The sequence below is a fragment of the Pocillopora damicornis genome, chromosome 7 (assembly GCF_964200805.1).
Source record: "Pocillopora damicornis chromosome 7, jaPocDami1.2, whole genome shotgun sequence".
In the NCBI taxonomy this organism is placed as follows: Eukaryota; Metazoa; Cnidaria; class Anthozoa; order Scleractinia; family Pocilloporidae; genus Pocillopora; species Pocillopora damicornis.
In genome coordinates, this window is record NC_142676.1 from 21,270,601 (window position 1) to 21,289,278 (window position 18,678).

The 18,678-nt window shown below is 37.8% G+C and overlaps 2 protein-coding genes across 2 annotated transcripts; both read right to left on the reverse strand.

The window, feature by feature from the left end:
- Nucleotides 1-10,268: 10,268 nt before the first annotated feature.
- LOC113677550 (forkhead box protein G1) lies at nucleotides 10,269-12,460 on the reverse strand. The gene is made up of 2 exons (XM_027194367.2): nucleotides 11,862-12,460; nucleotides 10,269-11,488 (listed from the first exon to the last, which is right to left on the reverse strand). The coding sequence occupies exons 1-2, from the start codon at nucleotides 12,168-12,170 to the stop codon at nucleotides 10,721-10,723; spliced, it is 1,077 nt and encodes a 358-aa protein (XP_027050168.2). The 5' UTR covers nucleotides 12,171-12,460; the 3' UTR covers nucleotides 10,269-10,720.
- A 4,067-nt stretch (nucleotides 12,461-16,527) lies between these two features.
- LOC113677551 (histamine N-methyltransferase) lies at nucleotides 16,528-18,016 on the reverse strand. Its single transcript, XM_027194368.2, has one exon. The coding sequence runs from the start codon at nucleotides 18,014-18,016 to the stop codon at nucleotides 17,135-17,137; it is 882 nt and encodes a 293-aa protein (XP_027050169.2). The 3' UTR covers nucleotides 16,528-17,134.
- Between the last annotated feature and the right edge of the window lie 662 nt (nucleotides 18,017-18,678).

Here is an 18,678-nt window from a genome sequence, read left to right on the forward strand (position 1 = left end):
TCGATACCTGAAAATGCTTTCTTTCTTTCTCCCACTGTCTCCTCTCCCCCTCTCTCCCCCTCTCTCCCCCTCTCTCCCCCTCTCTCCCCTTCTCTCCCCCTCTCTCCCCCTCTCTCCCCCTCTCTCCCCTTCTCTCCCCCTCTCTCCCCCTCTCTCCCCCTCTCTCCCCCTCTCTCCCCCTCTCTCCCCCTCTCTCCCCCTCTCTCTGAAGTTTTAGAATCGTACAAGATCCGTTTTCAATTGACAAAAGAAAACGTACTAATTACAAGTATTGATCATTACAAAACACTGAAAATGTTGCAGAAGATCAATGTTTCTATCGTCATGTCGTGTGCGGGGAACGAAGAAAAACTCAGATTCCTCAGAGGAGTCGACCCTCAGACTTGTGGATTCTGCGGTTCACTGCATCATGATAAGCCAGGTCACTGTCATTTAAGTTCATATGTGACGAATGTCTTGCATTTTTATAAAGACAATAGGTAAATACAATAGAAAATATTGTAACGTTTGAGCTCGACATTGTAAATGAAACAAGAAATATGGTAATCTTCATTGCGAATCGTATTCTTTCTTTGTCCTTCGCTTGTGATAAGACGAGGAAAACATCTTTCTTGATTTCATTAGCGTGGGTAAAATTAACTATTGCTGTGAATGTGTACCAAAATATTTGGAGACGTATGATTGAGGCGAGACTCCAATGATGACTTTAGCTTTGTTAAGTACCCCGCACTTTGCGACAGACCTGCAGTGACGAATATCCACAGCCAAATATGCATGCATACACTAAAAAACCCAAAAGAAGCAATAGATCTAACATTGAGAAAGTTTATTGCATATTTCTCATTTTATTTTAGCTTAGTTCGTAGTGTTTTGGAATGTTTTGTTTGAAAAAAAATTGCCAATCATGATAAATAGAGGTTAATTTTTTTCCTTTTTTGGGTTGAGATAGTATAAAGGAATCTTGCCTTTAATGCGAAGGCTCTTTCCGCTGGATTATGGATCCTTCCTCCCATTGATTTCTGCTTTCTCGGAATCAACTAAAATATTTCAATTTTGGATCAATAATACAGACAAATACATTAATTTGAAGAATTTAAGTTCATTTCACACTTTTTTTAAAACATCTTTTGCTTAACAAAAGAACAGCGTTCTCAGCGACTGCAATTAAAAATTTAGGCGACCATTAAATATTTAAATCATGAGTCTTCCATTGAGGCGACAATCGCATCAAAAGGCTTCTGGTGAAAGCGATTGCATGGCAATTCTAAGTTTATCAGGATATAAACTTAAAGAAACATTTTCGTGTTTACCTAATATTTCAACGAGGTTCAGTCCTTGATTCGTTTGGTCCTTACTTATGACAAAGGAAATTCTACGCAAGATCTCGTTTCCTTTGTTAGCCTTTTCCACGTATACAAATTAATAACCTGTTCCTTTGTACAACACTCATGTTAAGAGAAAAGTCTTTTGTTGATTGCTATTAAAACTTGGAATAGGTGAAGCTAAGTTAGGTCATGGTGAAGGTGACGTTATTCCAACTTTAGACCTCACAACTTTTGAACACGTAGTTTATAACCAATTATCCAAATTTGTAAAATTGACTACACGCACTTTCATGAAAAAGTAGGAATAAATTGAAAATACATTCACCATTGCCCAAACGGAGACAATAGGAATACTCATGTAAGAAAACCTGCAAAGCTTTTAGAAACCAGGAAAGTGCTTTGTTAGTTAGTTATGAAAAGAACGTTAGAAATTCATCGACTGACCCGGCCATGGGAGTTTTACCATTTCAATCTAACCATCTTTTTTTTTTCCAACATTTTCTTCTTACCCATTAATATAAAGTATTCCAGTTGTTTTCAAAACTTCGTTTTAAAGCCATTTTGGAAGGAGGATGGGAAAGCTGAATGCAAATAAAGGAAAGTATTAACAAACTTTGCTTGTGTATCAAAAGTTAGGGAATGCAATTTACTTTACACTACAACGCAATCAGCGTAATTTGTTTAAATAACATTTGAAATGAAATCTTCCAGGCATCTTTAATTTCTAGGAGATGCTAAACACATTTGTAATTAAATAATGGTACATGTTTCACACTTGTTCCATGTATTGTTGATCGATTTCACTGCTTACCATTTTGAAAAGAGACGATCTTTTTTTGCAATAAGTATACACGTTCGCTTCGATTTCGAATGGTGAATGGTACGTTGTTAAAATTTTATCCTTTAACACTCTCGCTTGTGACATGTTTACCTTTTTGTCGCAACTACCTCTTTTAACATAAACTCTATAACATTAGGAATAGAATTTTAGTCTTTATTTCATTTGAACACTTTTCACCACAGAGACTTTAAAATCAGTGATGGTTATTCTGGATCTTAAATGATGGGTGAGTCTGCTTTTCCAAATTACATCAAATATGGTAAACTTGACTTTTCACAGATTATAGATAGTCGAATGAGTAAACTAAACGGGATTTTTTGATACTCAAATACTTCAAGCAAAAACTGTGGCCTTAATTATCCGTAGCAGAAAAATTACTTTAAAAGCTGATTTGAACATTTTTCACGTAAAACCATGGAAAAATATTAGTTTTTGAAATCTGCCTTTATTGGTGCCTATGACAATCTCCAAGTAATTGTGTGGTTATCGAGGAACAATGAAAAACGGTATCCTTTTTCCTTTACCCAAACACAATATTTTCGTTTAAACTAGCTTTTGATCCACGTTTTAAGTGGACTTTTATTACTCCTGTTATGAGGTAAACCGGATCATGACCTATTGTTCTCGTGCTCCTAACAATTTATCTTAGTTGTGATTAAAGGAGAATAAAGGTTTGATGTGAAGGCATTTGATAATGTGCATTTCATTTTCTTCGATACGTTTCCTAGTTTTTCCTGTTTAAGCAAATTTGAAAGCACCCCATGCGTAGTTCTCTGTGTTTTTTCTAAAATGTTGAATATCTTAAAACCTCTAAACTTGGTATCTTACCGTCACTCGTGTCGCACATGCAACACCTACGAACAGAAACAAACTTATAATTAGTACGAGTTTTATTTAATGGAGGAGTGACAAGCTTGCCATTCCACAAATTATCAAACTTTATTGATAAAGTGATTCAAGCCAATAATAGTTTTTTTTTGTATATATTATGTATTGTTGAGGATGAACGTCAGCCATTTTGGACTGAAAACTTCGTACTTTTGATGGCTTTGTAGTTGACTTCGTCGACAAGGAAGACCTCTTCGAGGTTTGAGTTCTCTAATCAATCTTGTCATCCAATCCTTGTTAGGATTAAATGGGGAGGGGGAATGTAGGAACAAGGAGAATTTATCGTATCTATCCGAGATATACGTTTTATAATTATTTTTATCTTTTGGACAATGAAAATGAACGCTCAATACATAGATGGTATTAAAACCGGCACCGATGTTTTCGGTGTAGTAAATGTAAGACATATCATATATAATTTTCCCTGAAGTACAGGGATCTGGAAACTCATATTTGTTGCAAAAGGATGAAAAATCCAAGCGTTACGCAAAATTCACTCGCACCTTCTCCTTTTCTCGAATTTCAGGAAAGGGAGAAGTTCTCTCACACGGCAAGGCAAATCTCTTTGGCGCACGCTGTACGCTCTTGAGCATTTTCTGCAGACTTGGCCAAAGAAATCAAGCAAAACGGAAGGACACCCTTACTAGGGAAATATCAAGAATGAAGGAAATCTGCAATCTTCAATACATTTGACTAAATGATGCTATCACCACGCGCAGAATAACTACGATAATGGCTTATGAAAACACAGCGTTAGGGTCAAAAGTAACAAAAGTTTTAACGTTTTCTTGTTTTTTTTTTACAAATCCCTCAGCAATTTCAGGGTCTGAGGTTTGCGGAGACTGTATTAAAACTACTTTTATTCGAGTGTGCATTTCTGACAGTTTTTGTCACGATCGAAAATGCTGCCAGATCTTCTTTTGTTCACAATGTCTCGAAACGTGAGTTCTGCATAAAGTTAAAAGACCTCGACATGCTAAGCAAAGTTGGATTACGTTTAAGCGGGAGTTTTTATTAAATTAATGATCCTCTTCTGCTTGGGCTTAGTTTTACAGTTTTGCAGACTCTCTGTAAACTAAAGTACTTGTACTTTGAATTAATTCGTTCTAGGCAAGGCAAACGTTGCATACCACGTGCGTCGTGGATTATAAATCCAAGCCTCTCACTCGGCAAATGTCAGTTGATCAAGAGTGAAAGAAATTTATTGGCGTAATGACGAAGAAAATATATTATTATCTTGAAAGACACGTGTTTCTTAAAAGATTACAATTGTTAAGCCCCAAGTTGACAAAATTAAGAAAATACAACGGAAAATAAGCGCCCTTCATTCCACAAAGGCGCCGGTTAATGTGAGTGTTGTTTTATAAACATGTACTATGCACTAGTATTAAATAGATGAAAATACGTTCGTTGTTTTTCACGCCGTAAAAGTGGTACTGGATTATGCTTGTGGATTAAAGGATATCAAGGTCAATAATTTCACCAGATGTTTGCTTTCCCAAATTTACCATGAAAAAATAAATGACTCAAATGAAACAACAACTTTTACATTTGTATGTAGAGTTTTAGTATGTTTTGGTACATTTAAAGAAATGATTTCCCTATTCCTGGCATATTCAGCTGAGATGGTTGCATTGAAATTTTTCCTACTGAAGTCTAATTTGAGATGAAGAACTGAGCACTGTAGCTTTAGTTTCCCTGAGTATCATTGAAGATCATTTGAACTTCTGTCAGTTCTTTGAACCTAAAAGCTTCAGGGCGTCTTTTATCCCAAGGGGGTGATTACCACCAATTAGCTAAGGACAAATGCAATCTATGAAGTTGAATGAAAAATCTATTGACCTTGAGTGGGCACAAACACATTTGAAAGTCTTATCGGTTGTATGCAACGAGAAATGCGAAGTTTTATCTCTTAAATACAAGATCGTGAGAGGCCTTCTTTTTATTAAAACATAATCCGGTATGCGACAATTATTTCAATCAGTTCAAAGCACAGATTATACCATGTCGATCACAAATCGCATGGTTCTCCAATAAAGGCTGTTATCTAATTAGGTCTTGACTTGAATAAAACAAAATCACGGACTGAGGCCTAGTGCCACAACACCTGCCGACCTGGCACCTGTATATTGATAAGAATACTGGTTCATTAACTTAAATGATAATCAGGTTTTACCATTATAGAGGCACTTCACTAAGTAACTGGTATCTTCTTTGGTGTGGCCAAGCACAAGAAAATTACCAACCCACTCCACCATTCAAAACCTGGAAGCTAAGGCCGCCACAGAAGGACGTTTTTTCAGAGGCGGACGGTGCGGGAAGCGTAAGAGTTCCTTTCCAAAGCGCATCTATAATTACTACAAATCTTTTGTCTGTACCGTTTATTGTAATTCAAAATTAAATTAAAGGCTCTCAAGATGATAGCTTGATGTTACTGCGCACTAAAAATACTTGCATTATACTTTTTTACCATCGTTTGTCCTTCATAAATGTCCGCGCTCAAGTTTTTTTATTAGAATGTCTTATGAGGTTTGTTGAAAACAAAACAAAGAAAAGTATTGACAACAAATCTGCATTTACTTGATAGTGGTAAATACACATAGGTACCGAATGACAAAACTGCGCTTTCAATCAGAACTCGTCCTTCAAACCCTTCCAGGATTGCTTTTCCATAACTCTTCATCACACAAAGAAATATTAATTATGACCAGCAACTGCTCTCACTATCTTCCGTAACGTGGTCTTTTGTTTCAAAACCCGAACCCTTATCTCCATCTCATGGTACGTCAACTTTTAATCTCTGGCGGCTTTTCAACTTTCGCGGTAATAAATGTTCCTATGAACTCTCCATGGCATTAATTTCCCCTCTATCAAATTAAAATAAGTACTGTTATTCACCGTCAAAATACTGAAGAAGGATATCAGGCGAGATTTTTTCAAAATGGACCTAAAATTCTCTCCTGCTTAATTGACGGATGCAAACTGGAAAATTTAAGAAATTCGAATCTGTTTCAGTCGTACTCTGAAAGTTGAGTAACATTGCATTATTTTGAAATAAAATTTAGAGATTCTCGACAAATGGAAGCTGTTTTTTTTTTCCATTAACTAAATTCTTCTTTCTTTACATTAATTACAAGTAAAACATGTCACAAATCTGGCAAACCTTGCACATCATTGATAAATTATTTACCAAAACGTTTTGAAAAAATACAAAAAAAAAAAAAATACAAATATTCCACGTGTAGATAATGAAATTTTCTTTTTACAGACAGGGATAGTAAACTAGACAGAAAGCAAAAGTTATTTGTATCTATGGAACAATAGTTAATTCCAGATACCCGTGAGAATCTTCCATGAACGATAAACGAGATTTTACTACCTGGCATGAATAAAAGGCGTGTTTTGGTGGTTTCATGGACGCTGTATTCAGAATTAAGTAAAATTTTCCATCTAGGTTTAACACTTTCTATTGAAAACATGTGCCTTAAAAAAAATATACCAATTGTGGCCATATTGGGAAAGATGTTTACAGTACATACGCAAAAGCACCACAGTACGTCTTATTACTTTGTATTAGCACCAATCGGTACCATTATTACAATGCGCGAAAGAAAAAAAACGTAAAGAAAACATTGTGTATCATAAACAAACGAAAATAGATAACACTTGTTTAGAATCAAGCTACTTTCTCGGAGTTATTCATTTGCAATTTGCCTCCAGTCTTTAATGTCTATCTTTGTTCTCTTACGTTTTGTCTGCTCGATCGATCTCAAGTATACGAAGTTAGCCAAAGCGTTAGGGAATAGTTAGGGAAAATATAACGTTTCGTATAGACTAACTTGAAATTGTCGAAGCACTTTAAGTAATTCATGAAGGCAATATATATGAAGTGCTAGATAGTTACTCGCGATATATTGGTTTCAATGAGACAAATCTCCAAGCAGATTTTATAGCATCAAGTAACCTTCAAAGTCGTTACCTTGCATTCCTCGTGAAATTTAATTATTAGACGCAAATTTACCCATATACGATGATTGTGTTCTTACTGAGCTTTCATCGCTGGATAATATTTGAACGTTATATGTCTTCGTCGATTGAACTTGCCAGGTTTTCCGATTATTTAGACAGATCATAACAAGCTGCCCTTGTTTTCTAGTTAAACAAGTTTAAAATGTGAATGAAAATTGTGTATCGCCGCATTGGCTAAAAAGGATCGTTGTTAAATGTCAGAGGCATTGAACAAGTCAAGGTATTAGTCCATGTTTTTATCATCTAACAAGACAATCATTTCCAATCGATTCTGAAAAAGGAAAATCTGAAATTTTTACTCGAACAGACCACGCCGAAAAGATATGACTTTTAATTTCTCATTTTGAACTTCCCAAAGTTACAAAATTTTATCACCTGAAAATTGTTAATTGTAATATTTATATAAGACATCTAAACGAAGGTCAAGAGCGATTTTTATCGGATGGCAAAATGTAACACAGGAAACAGCCTAATGTTGAAATTCTGCGCTGTAAAAAATTGAAATAAAAGTACAATTCCAAGTTTAAAATTGACTTCAAAATGCGTGAAAGCGGCGAGAAAACCTCAAGGAAACTGCTCGATCAAGAAACCCTGGGGCGACCTCAGGCGGTAACAAAAAATTAAATGGTTTGAATGATCAATTAAGCCGCATTTTACCAACAGTTTCAGCATTTATTTCGGTATCTTACCTCGCGCGTAAAAATGACTAGTTTAGTCGCGTCTCTTCTTAATGTTGGCATGGATCGTTTATGATGTCTCTTCAATCGAAGATACTGCATATTTGTCTTTTTTTTTAAAAGGCTCAAAATTCTAATACCTACAACATTTTAGGAGTTAATCGTGAATAAGGAGTGAATCGCTTTTTATATAGGAATGCGTCATTAGAAAGGAACCCTCTCTGACCGGAAATTGAAATTGAAGTTTTGTTCTGCGAGGCCCGCTGTGCTAGCATCTCGGCAGTATTGTTGTGCTTTCAAATCGCGCTATAAGTAACCTTGCAGTATACATAGCTCCCTCCCTGCCGCGACTTCTTCCAAACAGTGAAAACACGAACATTGTTACGATCCAAATGTTTGAAGGAAACAGCGATGAAAATATAGAAAATAGTTTAGAGCAAGGAGATTGTTCTCAACATAACTCTTTGCGTGAACGAAGTGGCTCTCTTGCATGTGTTGTGTCCTTCCGTGATCTCTCAGTTCGTGGTGCTTCAGCGGGAATCCGCGCTTTTGTATCAGCGTTCCAATTTGGAAAACAATTGCCTTACTTCTGAGTCGATTTGTTTTTCTAACTATTGGTACTCTGAAAAATGGGTGGGATCGTTTGGTTTCGGCTACATGGTTTGATTCGCTTGTTTGAGGCGCAACAGTACTAAAATTTCATTATTTTAGAATTCAAGATAGTCTTGATGATACCAGTTTTTCATTTTGTCCAGTTTTTGTTTTTGTATGTTCTCGCAAATACGTTTGGTAGAGAAAAATCCTGAAGTTAAATAAAATTGTAGGACGGTCTCATAAGAATCTTCTGTTATTCAGAAAGATGTAGCAAGAGCATAAAGCTTACAGAGTGAAATTCCATTTTTGCTTTTAACCAATTTGGGTTTGAAAGAGGAATTTAAATATACTGAGAGTTGTATTGCGGTTTGGTATGATTCAATTTAATCATAAAAAAAGCTGTAACGTTCGCTGTGACCACCTTTAGTGCTATGCTGCCTGCAGTGTACGAGCAGTTTTATCAGACGGTAGAATGCATCAAACAATAGTTTTTGAAGTAGTACTTTTACGGTAATTCCATATGTTAGGCTACAATTTAAGCAACATAAAAGCAAGAAAATTACTGGCGGCGGTTCGATTAAAAAATACTGCGTTACCACTTTTCTGTGCGGACTTTGTTTAGACCAATTTGTGCTTTTGTTTATCTCTCAGATTATTGACTCCTCGCTAATGACTGCCATATGCTTGATTGATGGAGTTTTTAACCATGAAATAACTTTAGAGCAGTAATGCTTAGAAGTTTGCAAAAGTTACTAACTAGGTTTAATTTATCGCGACAGCATTGAAAGCAGTGTTTGGAAAACTTTGTCGAGCTGAGATGGTCAAAGTTCGACGAAGTTGTTTACTTTGATGTGAGCTCGTCATTTATACAAAAAGCTAAGACACAAAACATTACGCCAAGCTTTATAGATGGGGGACGGGTTAATTAAGAAAATTACGCTGTAGTGAGCTCAAGCGTGCTGTAAATAGGCCTCCCCAATGTTGCACAACAGACGATGAAGAGAGAAGTAAACAAAAGGCTGCCAACAGTGGACAAACAATGGATTACTAACTAAATAATGAGCTCTGCGAGCTAAAAGAACACTACTGGATTCCAGCTATTATGCTATTTGTTTTAACCATTGAGGTGTGTGTAAAAACGCTCTTACGATGAATTAGCATATGAAAGCAGTTAAGTCGCGGCTCATATGTTTTCCACGCTGCGCCTTTGTTTAATTCCCAAACAAATAACTCCACAGGGTTGTCAAGAGAAAACTGGACTCGTCTACACTTGACCTTTTGAAGCTCTCAAGACAAAACTGTTCAAGACAGTCGAACAGTCAACAAAAAAGCGAAGATGGTATCGTTTTTGATCGGCGCAAGAAGAAAGAAGGCTGGACAGAGTTTACCATGGCTTTTCTATGTAATCATAGCCAAATAAAGGTCCGTAAGCTACATGCCAAGGTGCTAATTAACCGAAGTGAAGCTTTACAGACTATTTCTTCTGCTAATTGCCTTAAGCAATTAAGAGACTCTGAAATGAGACGAAAGAGCCATAACAGTTGAATGGTATTGAGACAAGTCTCTTGTGTTGAGTGTAAAAGAACGAGATGGTTCTCTCTGTCGCCTAAATTTATTCCATAGCCCTTAATTTTTCGCTTTTTAAAGGACAGTTTTTCTCTGAAAAGGAAAGGTTTAAGTTTGGAAAGGAGCCTAAAGAGTGAAAGATGAAGCCAGGAAAACTACGGTAACGGCATAACTATATAATTAACTCCGGCGCTCTTCAATAAAACATGCAGGTTTTGGAATACAGTTGTTCCTGTGTGTGATAATAGACTTACTCTTTCACCTGTTAAAGTACTAGCTGAGAAATATCAATTGAATAGATTATAACTCGTTGGCAAACAGTTCTGATTTACATGTCCACACAAGGAAACCGTGTCGTTAAATTTTAATGTGGTAATTGAATTAACAAGACACATTTCAGCCATAAATATTTATCTGGTATTTGCTCACATTCACGGATTGAGGTGTCAACGTACTAGCAAAATTTACAAATTTACACGATTTAGTTATTGACTTTACTTGTCTCATTAATGTTTAAAACGGTGACTTTGAAATTAACTTTCACTAGATTTTTTTTGACCTGCTAGTCCCAAACAGTAGGTTTTAGACAATTAACGAAAATATTGAACAAAGTGGCTTTAGTAATAATGCGAATTAGCGACGAATCACTGTAAATAAACATCATTTCAGCTGGCTATTTCTTGTCGTACAACTGCAAATATATCACAGTTTCTTGGGTGCTTTGTTTTCGCTCCTCGGTTTAATTTCTATTCTGTCTTTTCTTTTAAATCAAGATTTATATCAACGTCCAATTTAAACGTTTATTTGCACTCGGACAGGAAAGTGGTGCGCGAAGCGGGAGAAGCGTTTTCTTTTAAGAAAGAGAAGGTAGGTCGTAATGCAGGAGAACCAAATGGTATTTTAGGTACTGTGCTGAACGCAGACGGGAAAACAGAGTCACTATTTGTCATGAACCTGTCTGCTGAAAATGGGGAAGACGGTCTTGAACTCGGCCACTGTGGTTCCATTGTGGGACGTGCATGGCTGACGGGGAAATGGCCACTTTGAGGGAAAGACGGTGGTAGAACGCCAAACCCGTGGCAGCGGCTTGGAAGGCTCATCTCTGGTGATGAAGAAAAAAGGCATCGGATGCTAGGAGATGGGTGTGGAAGAACTGGCGTTGGATGAGGGAGGGACGAATTACAGTTCATTGTACAGGACATTCCCAATAGGTCGTTTCTTCTCATATGCGGAGACAAAGACGCTGAGAATATGGATGGTGGATAGGGCCAGAAACTTGAACAGAAACCAGCTTGAGATGGGTCCAAAGGATACCTTGGAATTGGAGAGATTCTCTGTTGCCGTTTTAGCGCTATACGGTTTCTGGACGATGGAGGATTTCGTCGTTTAAGCTTCCCTGTCGTACCACCGATGACCACATCGTCTGCACTAGGATCTAACATCCAGTAATTGCCTTTACCAGGATCGTCGTAGTGGCGAGGGATTTTCACGAAACATTTGTTGAGGGAGAGGTTGTGTCTGATGGAGTTCTGCCAACCTTGCTTGTTATTACGATAGTACGGAAAATTCTGCAAAAAAAAACAAAAAAGAACAAAAAAATTGATAATCAAATTAGTCCGAAAGGCCAGATGTCAATTCGCAAATTAGTCATGATATTGATGAGCCGGTTTCACGTTGTTCTTTGCGGTAAACGTTACAAATAAATAATATTATCAGTGCTTAATTTGGATAAATTTTCTATCCGATGGCTTTTTTCGATTACGCTGAAATGTAACAAGCTCGTTTTGTTTTAACCCACTTTGGGTTAGATATACCTTACATAAAATCCACAGTTAAACTGACTAACTGTCAATTGTTCTCATAATATTACTCATATTAAAAGCTTAAAGAGTAAAAAAAAAAACTTAGTAGTGAAATAAAGACAGCACGTTGGATACTGACCTTCATAATGAAATCGTATATACCACTCAGAGTGAGTCTTTTCTCCGGTGACCCGCGAATAGCCATCATTATTAAAGCATTGTACGAAAATGGCGGCTTCTCAAACTTTTTCTCTTCTCCCCCTTTGCTTTCGCACTTTCCTGTTTGCTCGTCCTCTTTGGAGTTTTCAGACTCTTTATCTTCTTCGCTTACCCTCTCTTGGTTAGCAACCGAATGGCCATCCTGGTTTCCCGAAACCTTCTCGTCCGCAGTTGTTATCGTTTCTTGAGAACCCATTTCTTGATGATATAATCCAACCTGATCTTTCATGACCACTACAATGTCCGTCGTGCTTGTAAAAAACTGTGTACAAATGCTATCAATTCAACGAGACCTGGTTGTCACAATGTTTACACGACAGCGCACGGATAGACGAGTGGCAGCTTCTCAACTGACGGCGTTAATTTGTTGTCAGTATTTTTGACCCAATGTTAACCAAGCAGCGTAATTGATACGGTGGTGTACCATTTTTTATCGCGAGCCAATCAAAACGCCAGGCTACAAACAAAGTGCAGTGACATGAAAGAGACATCAGGGTCGATGATGCGGTCGTTCATTGTGTTTAGTGTTTGTGTTAATAATCTACGTTTTATTGTTTGCTTCAAAGAGGTGCTAAATTCGCAACCAATAACTTTGCCTAAGAGTCCAGTGTGGCTCCGCCTTTTTAACGAAACTACACGCGGGGGTTACAATCAAACAATGTAATGAATAGCACAAGTAACCCATACTGTCTTCAAAAGAGCTATAATTCGTGATTAGTAAGGAGTTAGGTTTTTGTTCTTTCCAGTCCATTTTGAATATCTTAGATCATTGTTGTTACATGTATTTCCTGCCTCGCCGCTGGTGGCGTCTGTATAACAATCCTTCGCGGTTCATTTTACCTTTGGGGCATGCCTGATTTCTTCTCACTTGAGAATCATGTGAGATGCCACGCAGAACCGACATGTCTTCTAATCTTCAGAGCCTTTCCCTAAAGAAAAGGAAGATGACTTTGTGTGCGGGATAATGGCCTATTAATAACCCATGCAAACAAACAAACATGAGTACTTCTGATATGTGGCAGTTTGGCGATAGTAAAAATCAAAGATAGCTTCAGTTTGAGATTTCGCCAGACATGTTCGAACGCTTTGGTGGATATTAATATTCGATATTATCCTATCCTTTGAATGAACTGACTTTGACAAGTTTAGTTAGTTTTTCTTTTCTTTGCCATTGTCTTAACTAACGAATGGGACGGCAGTAACTGAAAAGTTAATTTGATCTTTGTAACGTGGTAGGAACTATGTTTGAATAAATGAAACTCGATGTGAAGATCAACTTTGCAAAAATTTGATTGTAGATATGAAGTAAATTACTATATCGAACTTTCAAAGCAAGAACATTAGGAGCCGGCTTTGTTTTGAAGACTGAAGACAAGATACATGCCACAGTCACGAATGGCGTGATGCACGCAGGAGCGCCTCCTTTGTTCCAAGTAGCTATTGTTCAGTTAAATATACCAACTCCATGTGCTTCGCGAGATGGCCACTTCTTTTGGGTTGCAAAGATTTCCAACTGGGGACTGCTGATCATAACTACATGAAAACCCGGGGGATAAAGGTGAAACGAGCGTGGGAAAAAAACCAAATTCACGACATCCAAATCACAATGCATAAAGTTATTTATAGGTACGTCTCTGTTTGATACTAGAAAATTAACTCTCTGGTCTCGAGTGAAAGAGACAAACAGGGCACTTATATTCACGAAAACAAAGGAAAAAGAACGGATCGACATATAGTTAAGACATCGTTGTTTAGCCACAGCAGAAATTTTCTGCCATGTTCATTAAATTGACTCATGAATGTTACTTGTTTATTGTCATTTCGTGGTTTTACAGCAAAATTTTCCAATTGCCGTGAGGAAAATAGCTGACAAATGAAATTTCGGGAAGAGCAAATGGTTCCCTGATTTCTATCGGATCACAATGTTGACAAAAATCTAAGAAATTCTTTGTTTTCCAGTTAATTTCTTATTCACCTTTTCACATAATAAACGCTGGTGACCAATAATGCTTTTAACAAAAATGACAGAGAACCATTACAGAAAAAAAAAAAAAACGGTTCTTTTTGGAATTATATATTAGACAGAATAACGTAAGTATACAAATTTTTTTTGGAATTATATATTAGACAGAATAAAGTATGTATAGGAAATATATTGTAAACTTATGGTAAATTTATGATTACTTTAGGTCGGATTAAGAGATCAAACGCCACCATAACTAAACTACTTACAGATCTTGATGAAGATTTAAAACAGTCAAGCATTCAACCGTTTGTTGACAAAATGTCTTCATACAACGCCGAGGTAACGTATCAGTAAAAAAAAGCTCAAATGTTTTTTGCAAAATGGGTCAGTAGTTGTTCTGACGAAAAACCAGCCGGAGCAAGTTCGGCGACAACGCCCTTGATAGCTAAACATTATCACCCGTGTTGTCAAAACACGAAACTTGACATACTGACGGGATCTTAAGATCAATAAAACGTGAGATAAAGAAACACCGCAAATCACAAAAGCACAGACCCCCACATAACACAGCTTGGTGTTACGGCAAAGAAAAGTTTATCACTAGTGGACGCAGTAGGTGCCGCGGAAGGGAGCACACGGTGCTGTGATCAACAGCTGTTGACGACCCTTCGCCATACTCTATCTTCGATCAACCATCTACTTTGGTCACGAACAGTTTATTTGGCCATTACTCGGCTCTTAAAGAACCAGATTGTGGCAGAACAAGCTCAGGTTAGTTCTAGTTAGTGGAAGCTAAACGATAATCGACTTTTAAATTGCAAGAACGGTTTCATCTGTCTTCTAGTGATTGCGAGTCCTGCGCTTTCCTGTCAGCATGAGTATATACCCATATGAATACGCGTTGTTTGAAATCCTCTATGGGTGAGTTAATAATGACGTCAGTGTTTACGTTTGTTCTTAAACATGTTGGTTTGGTCGCAGAGAACGTTCCGGTAGACACGAATTCTATTTCAAAAGTTTAGGGAATATACTAGCGTGGGCTATCTGTAAAGTTTTGAACTCTTTCCAAGGAATCTTCTTGAAAATACCGTCCATCAATAACTGCATTTCCGGGTGGTAGAACTTACGATGAACCTAACACTTTTTGTTAATGACGAGTGTTTGAAGAACCATGTCTATGAAGGCATTTTCTATTTTGAGCGCATATTTTCAAACGAAGTCAGCTACACTCATTTAGAATTCCGAATGCTTCGGCGTCTGATATCTTACCTGGTAATGATCAGTAACAAAATAGTGGCAAAGCAACTGTTGTGAACAGCTGATTTCGAGATTTGACGCGACAAATTCAAGTTCTTTTACAGCTCCTACACGCTCTGACTGATGAGCAATCTTTAAGGTTTACCCATTCAATTAAAGTTGCGAGGCCGTTGATTCATTATGGCTGTTGACACTTGAAAAACTATTGAAATTTAAAAACCTGGAGAACACTCCAGTTGCACCCAGAGGAAGGGAAGACATTTTGAATAGCGGTGAGAGGTATGGGTCTAAACTAAAAAAGTTAATTACACTCTTAAATCAGAATTAAAAGGTCAGGGTTTGAACGCTGTTTGAACACTGTTTGAACGCTGCCCTACCTAGTCGCCTCATTACACTGACGAAAGCTGGAATACGCCCCGACTATGATATTAAGGCGTGCAGTTTACATCAGGGTGAGAGATTAGCAGTTAACACAAACACACACCATAATACGATGGATGTGAGCAATTAAGAGAGGATTTTAAAAATGTCGTCATACAACGTAACACTTCGAAATATGAGGACCGATTAGCGCAGATTTTATACGCGAAAGGCTCAGACAGAATAGCCTAAGAATGAAAGAACAGAGTGAATCCTCGATCCTTTGGCAAATCTTGAGTTACAGCTCACTTCAAGGCATGCCTTGAGATCTTTAAAATTCATCCGTTGGTTGGTCGCGGTTTGTGAGAAGCTCGAGCATCAATAACCTTAAAAGATCGATTGGGCAATTTTTCTGAGTGCCGAAAGGAGTTTTGGGATTGCTTTGCTTTTGCTTTACTTCGCGCGCTGACTGGCCTGGAAAGCTCGCGCCACTTTCTCAACCAATCAGATTGCGAACTAAAGCCAACAGTGACTTGAAGAATCGCATTTCCCCGCGCTTCATGAAGTTTTCTTGTTTTCACTTTAAATTCTCATTGGCTCCTTGTGACATTTACCTTTATGCTGATTGGCTATAGTCAGGAGCCCATTACTAGGCTCCTGCTGTCGTAAAGTAACGACGCTCAATCGAAATGGGCTCATTATGAAGAGTTTTAATCGAATAGTACAAAAAGATTGTTGTGAAGTGAAATTATCGTTAGTTTGTTTATTAAATCAGACTAAATTGCTTTGTTAATTTGACTCACTATGAGAATCAAATGGTCGCTCTTGGGAGTGAAAGGGTAAAGGCCTGTAATCAACAAAATTGGTACCAGGGAGATAAACATGGAAATCCGTAGACTCCCAGTTTACCGTTTTGCGCTTCTTTACGCATTTTACTGACACCATTGTGAAAAAATCTATACTGCAACGAAGAAGGACAAAAAAATTACAGTTTTCAAAGATATGCGGATGTATCCTTGCTGTTGTATATTCATTTAATGGAGAAATTCACTCTTTAATTGCTCTCAATAAGCTACTACAATCATGTTGCTTGATTACAGTATTTTTACATTATTCAGCAGTCCCATTGGTACAGGTGCTTTTACCATTTTCTCAGTGTATTGCACTTACCTCTCCACCCTATACACCCTAACATCAGTATGAATATTCTCCATTCTGTTCTCCATACATTTCCTGAAGCGCTGACAAGGAGAATTTGTTTAAAAATCAAGAGGAGTTAATGATCATTTCCTTGATTCTCGCGACCACGATGTTCGTTTCAGGGATGATATTGTAATGAGAAATTAGAATCTGGTCACTCTTAGGGGTTAAAGGGTTATGTACCATTCAACACAAAAATTAACGTTTTGAGGCTATTACTTTTACGTATTTGCTTAAAACCTCTATGAAACTTGGCAGATACACTACGCTCGAAAAGGTCGATTGATGTCTGATGATTTTCTAACGGTAATACACAAAAGGAAAATTTCTCAGCGTTGCGTGACAACGTCGAACTATTGCGTGACTAACACCGTATTGTTTAGAGGTGTAAATAAACAAGTAACGTTTTATCACTTGTAGATTATTACTACGGCACTGCGTCCTTGCACAAACTTGTCGCCGTTTTCTTTGGTAAAAGTCAATGAATCGATAAACTCAATCACACTGTGATACAAATCTGGCTCGGCAGTTGCCCGGAAATTTTGCTGTTGAGTCAAAAAGTCAATCAACAAGTCACCTCTTTCAGTTGGCTCCTCGGCAAGGCAGCTGGTCACGTTGATCTCAAACTGTTCCTTGAAGGGAACGGAGTACTTCCATCCGTGTTTCTCAGCAATAGCAACAAGCTCCTGATCCGTGCGGAAGGCCATGTCCTCTGAACCACAACTCAGTTTTCCCTTAAATTTGTGGCTCACCAGGGCAAAGAATGAATCCTCAGCTTGAACCAGACACAATATTACCCCACTGTCGGTTGTCAGATGCTCTTCGAAACAGGATCGCAGCGCGTATTCCACATCCAAGTAATAAATGCTGTGGTAAAAGTGAATGAGCTGAAAACGATTCTTTTCAGCAGTTTCCTCGTGGAATTTACGAAATGTTTTCTGGTGCCATTCAAACGAGATACTTTCGGTAATCTGTTGTAACAATGGCGGCAACGAAGAAACCTTCGCCTTGAATTCATCGAGGAGACAGGAACTTGGTTCAACGATCACATTCTGGAGTGCAGCCTTCTTGCCCTTTTTCGACGTAAAATATTCCCCTATAGTTGGTAAAATTAGCAAATCCCTGTCACCTGGGCCGCTACCAATTCCCAAAATTTTAAGGGGCTCGCTCGGGTCAACTGTGTCTATAACTTTCTTCAGAGCTTCAGCGGCAGTGTCTTGATTCAAGTGAAGTAAAGCTGATTGTCTGATGTTGGAGTTGTCTATAAGTACCCGGAGAGACCTCTTGTACATTTCCTCCGATTCCCATTACGGCACTTGAGGCATTTCTGAGAGAGGCTAAGTAATATGACGGTGTTTATGAGGCAGCAGCGAATCAGTAATTTTTCAGATGATGCAAGCAGAATCATGCAACTATGTATTAGCGAAGTCAATTAAGCTACTCCTGCACACAGATAGGTTAGCACTTTCATACACGTGCAGCCTACGAACTAACTTCATAACGACCCCTCTCTCAAAATGTTTTTATAAGCAACTTTTGTAGAAAAAGTGATACAGAAGGCAAAGGAAAAAGGAGAAAAAAAGGGGGAGATGAACCAATGTATAAAAGCGTGACATATTCATGACTATTTGCATGTGATTGCATGATGTGTCATTTGCTGTCATTTTGCCTTAATTTCTTTCGTGTATTTGTTTGTTTTATTTTGTTTTGTTTTTTTTTAAAAACCAAGTCCAAATTCATTGTGGCAGTTGACCAGTGACGTCAGGGAGTTGATCAGTGGTGTCGACGAGTTGAACAAAGGTTTTTGGCAAATTTACAAGTGTTGTTGGCGAGTTGACATGTCGGGGAAGTGATCGGTAACCGTTTTGATCGACTCTGAGGTTTATAGTTTACTAGTTTAATTGGGTTTCGTTGTCATCAACTGTCACGCGACAAAAGTCTCGGGCTTATAATC

What these genes read in the sequence shown, in the direction of transcription:
- LOC113677550 (XM_027194367.2), bottom strand. Translation starts at nt 12,170, where the DNA reads ATGAAAGATCAGGTTGGATTATATCATCAAGAAATGGGTTCTCAAGAA. An exon ending in TATACGATTTCATTATGAAG is followed by an intron (nt 11,489 to 11,861) that starts GTCAGTATCCAA and finishes TTTTTTTTGCAG; the next exon opens with AATTTTCCGTACTATCGTAA.
- LOC113677551 (XM_027194368.2), bottom strand. Translation starts at nt 18,016, where the DNA reads ATGTACAAGAGGTCTCTCCGGGTACTTATAGACAACTCCAACATCAGA.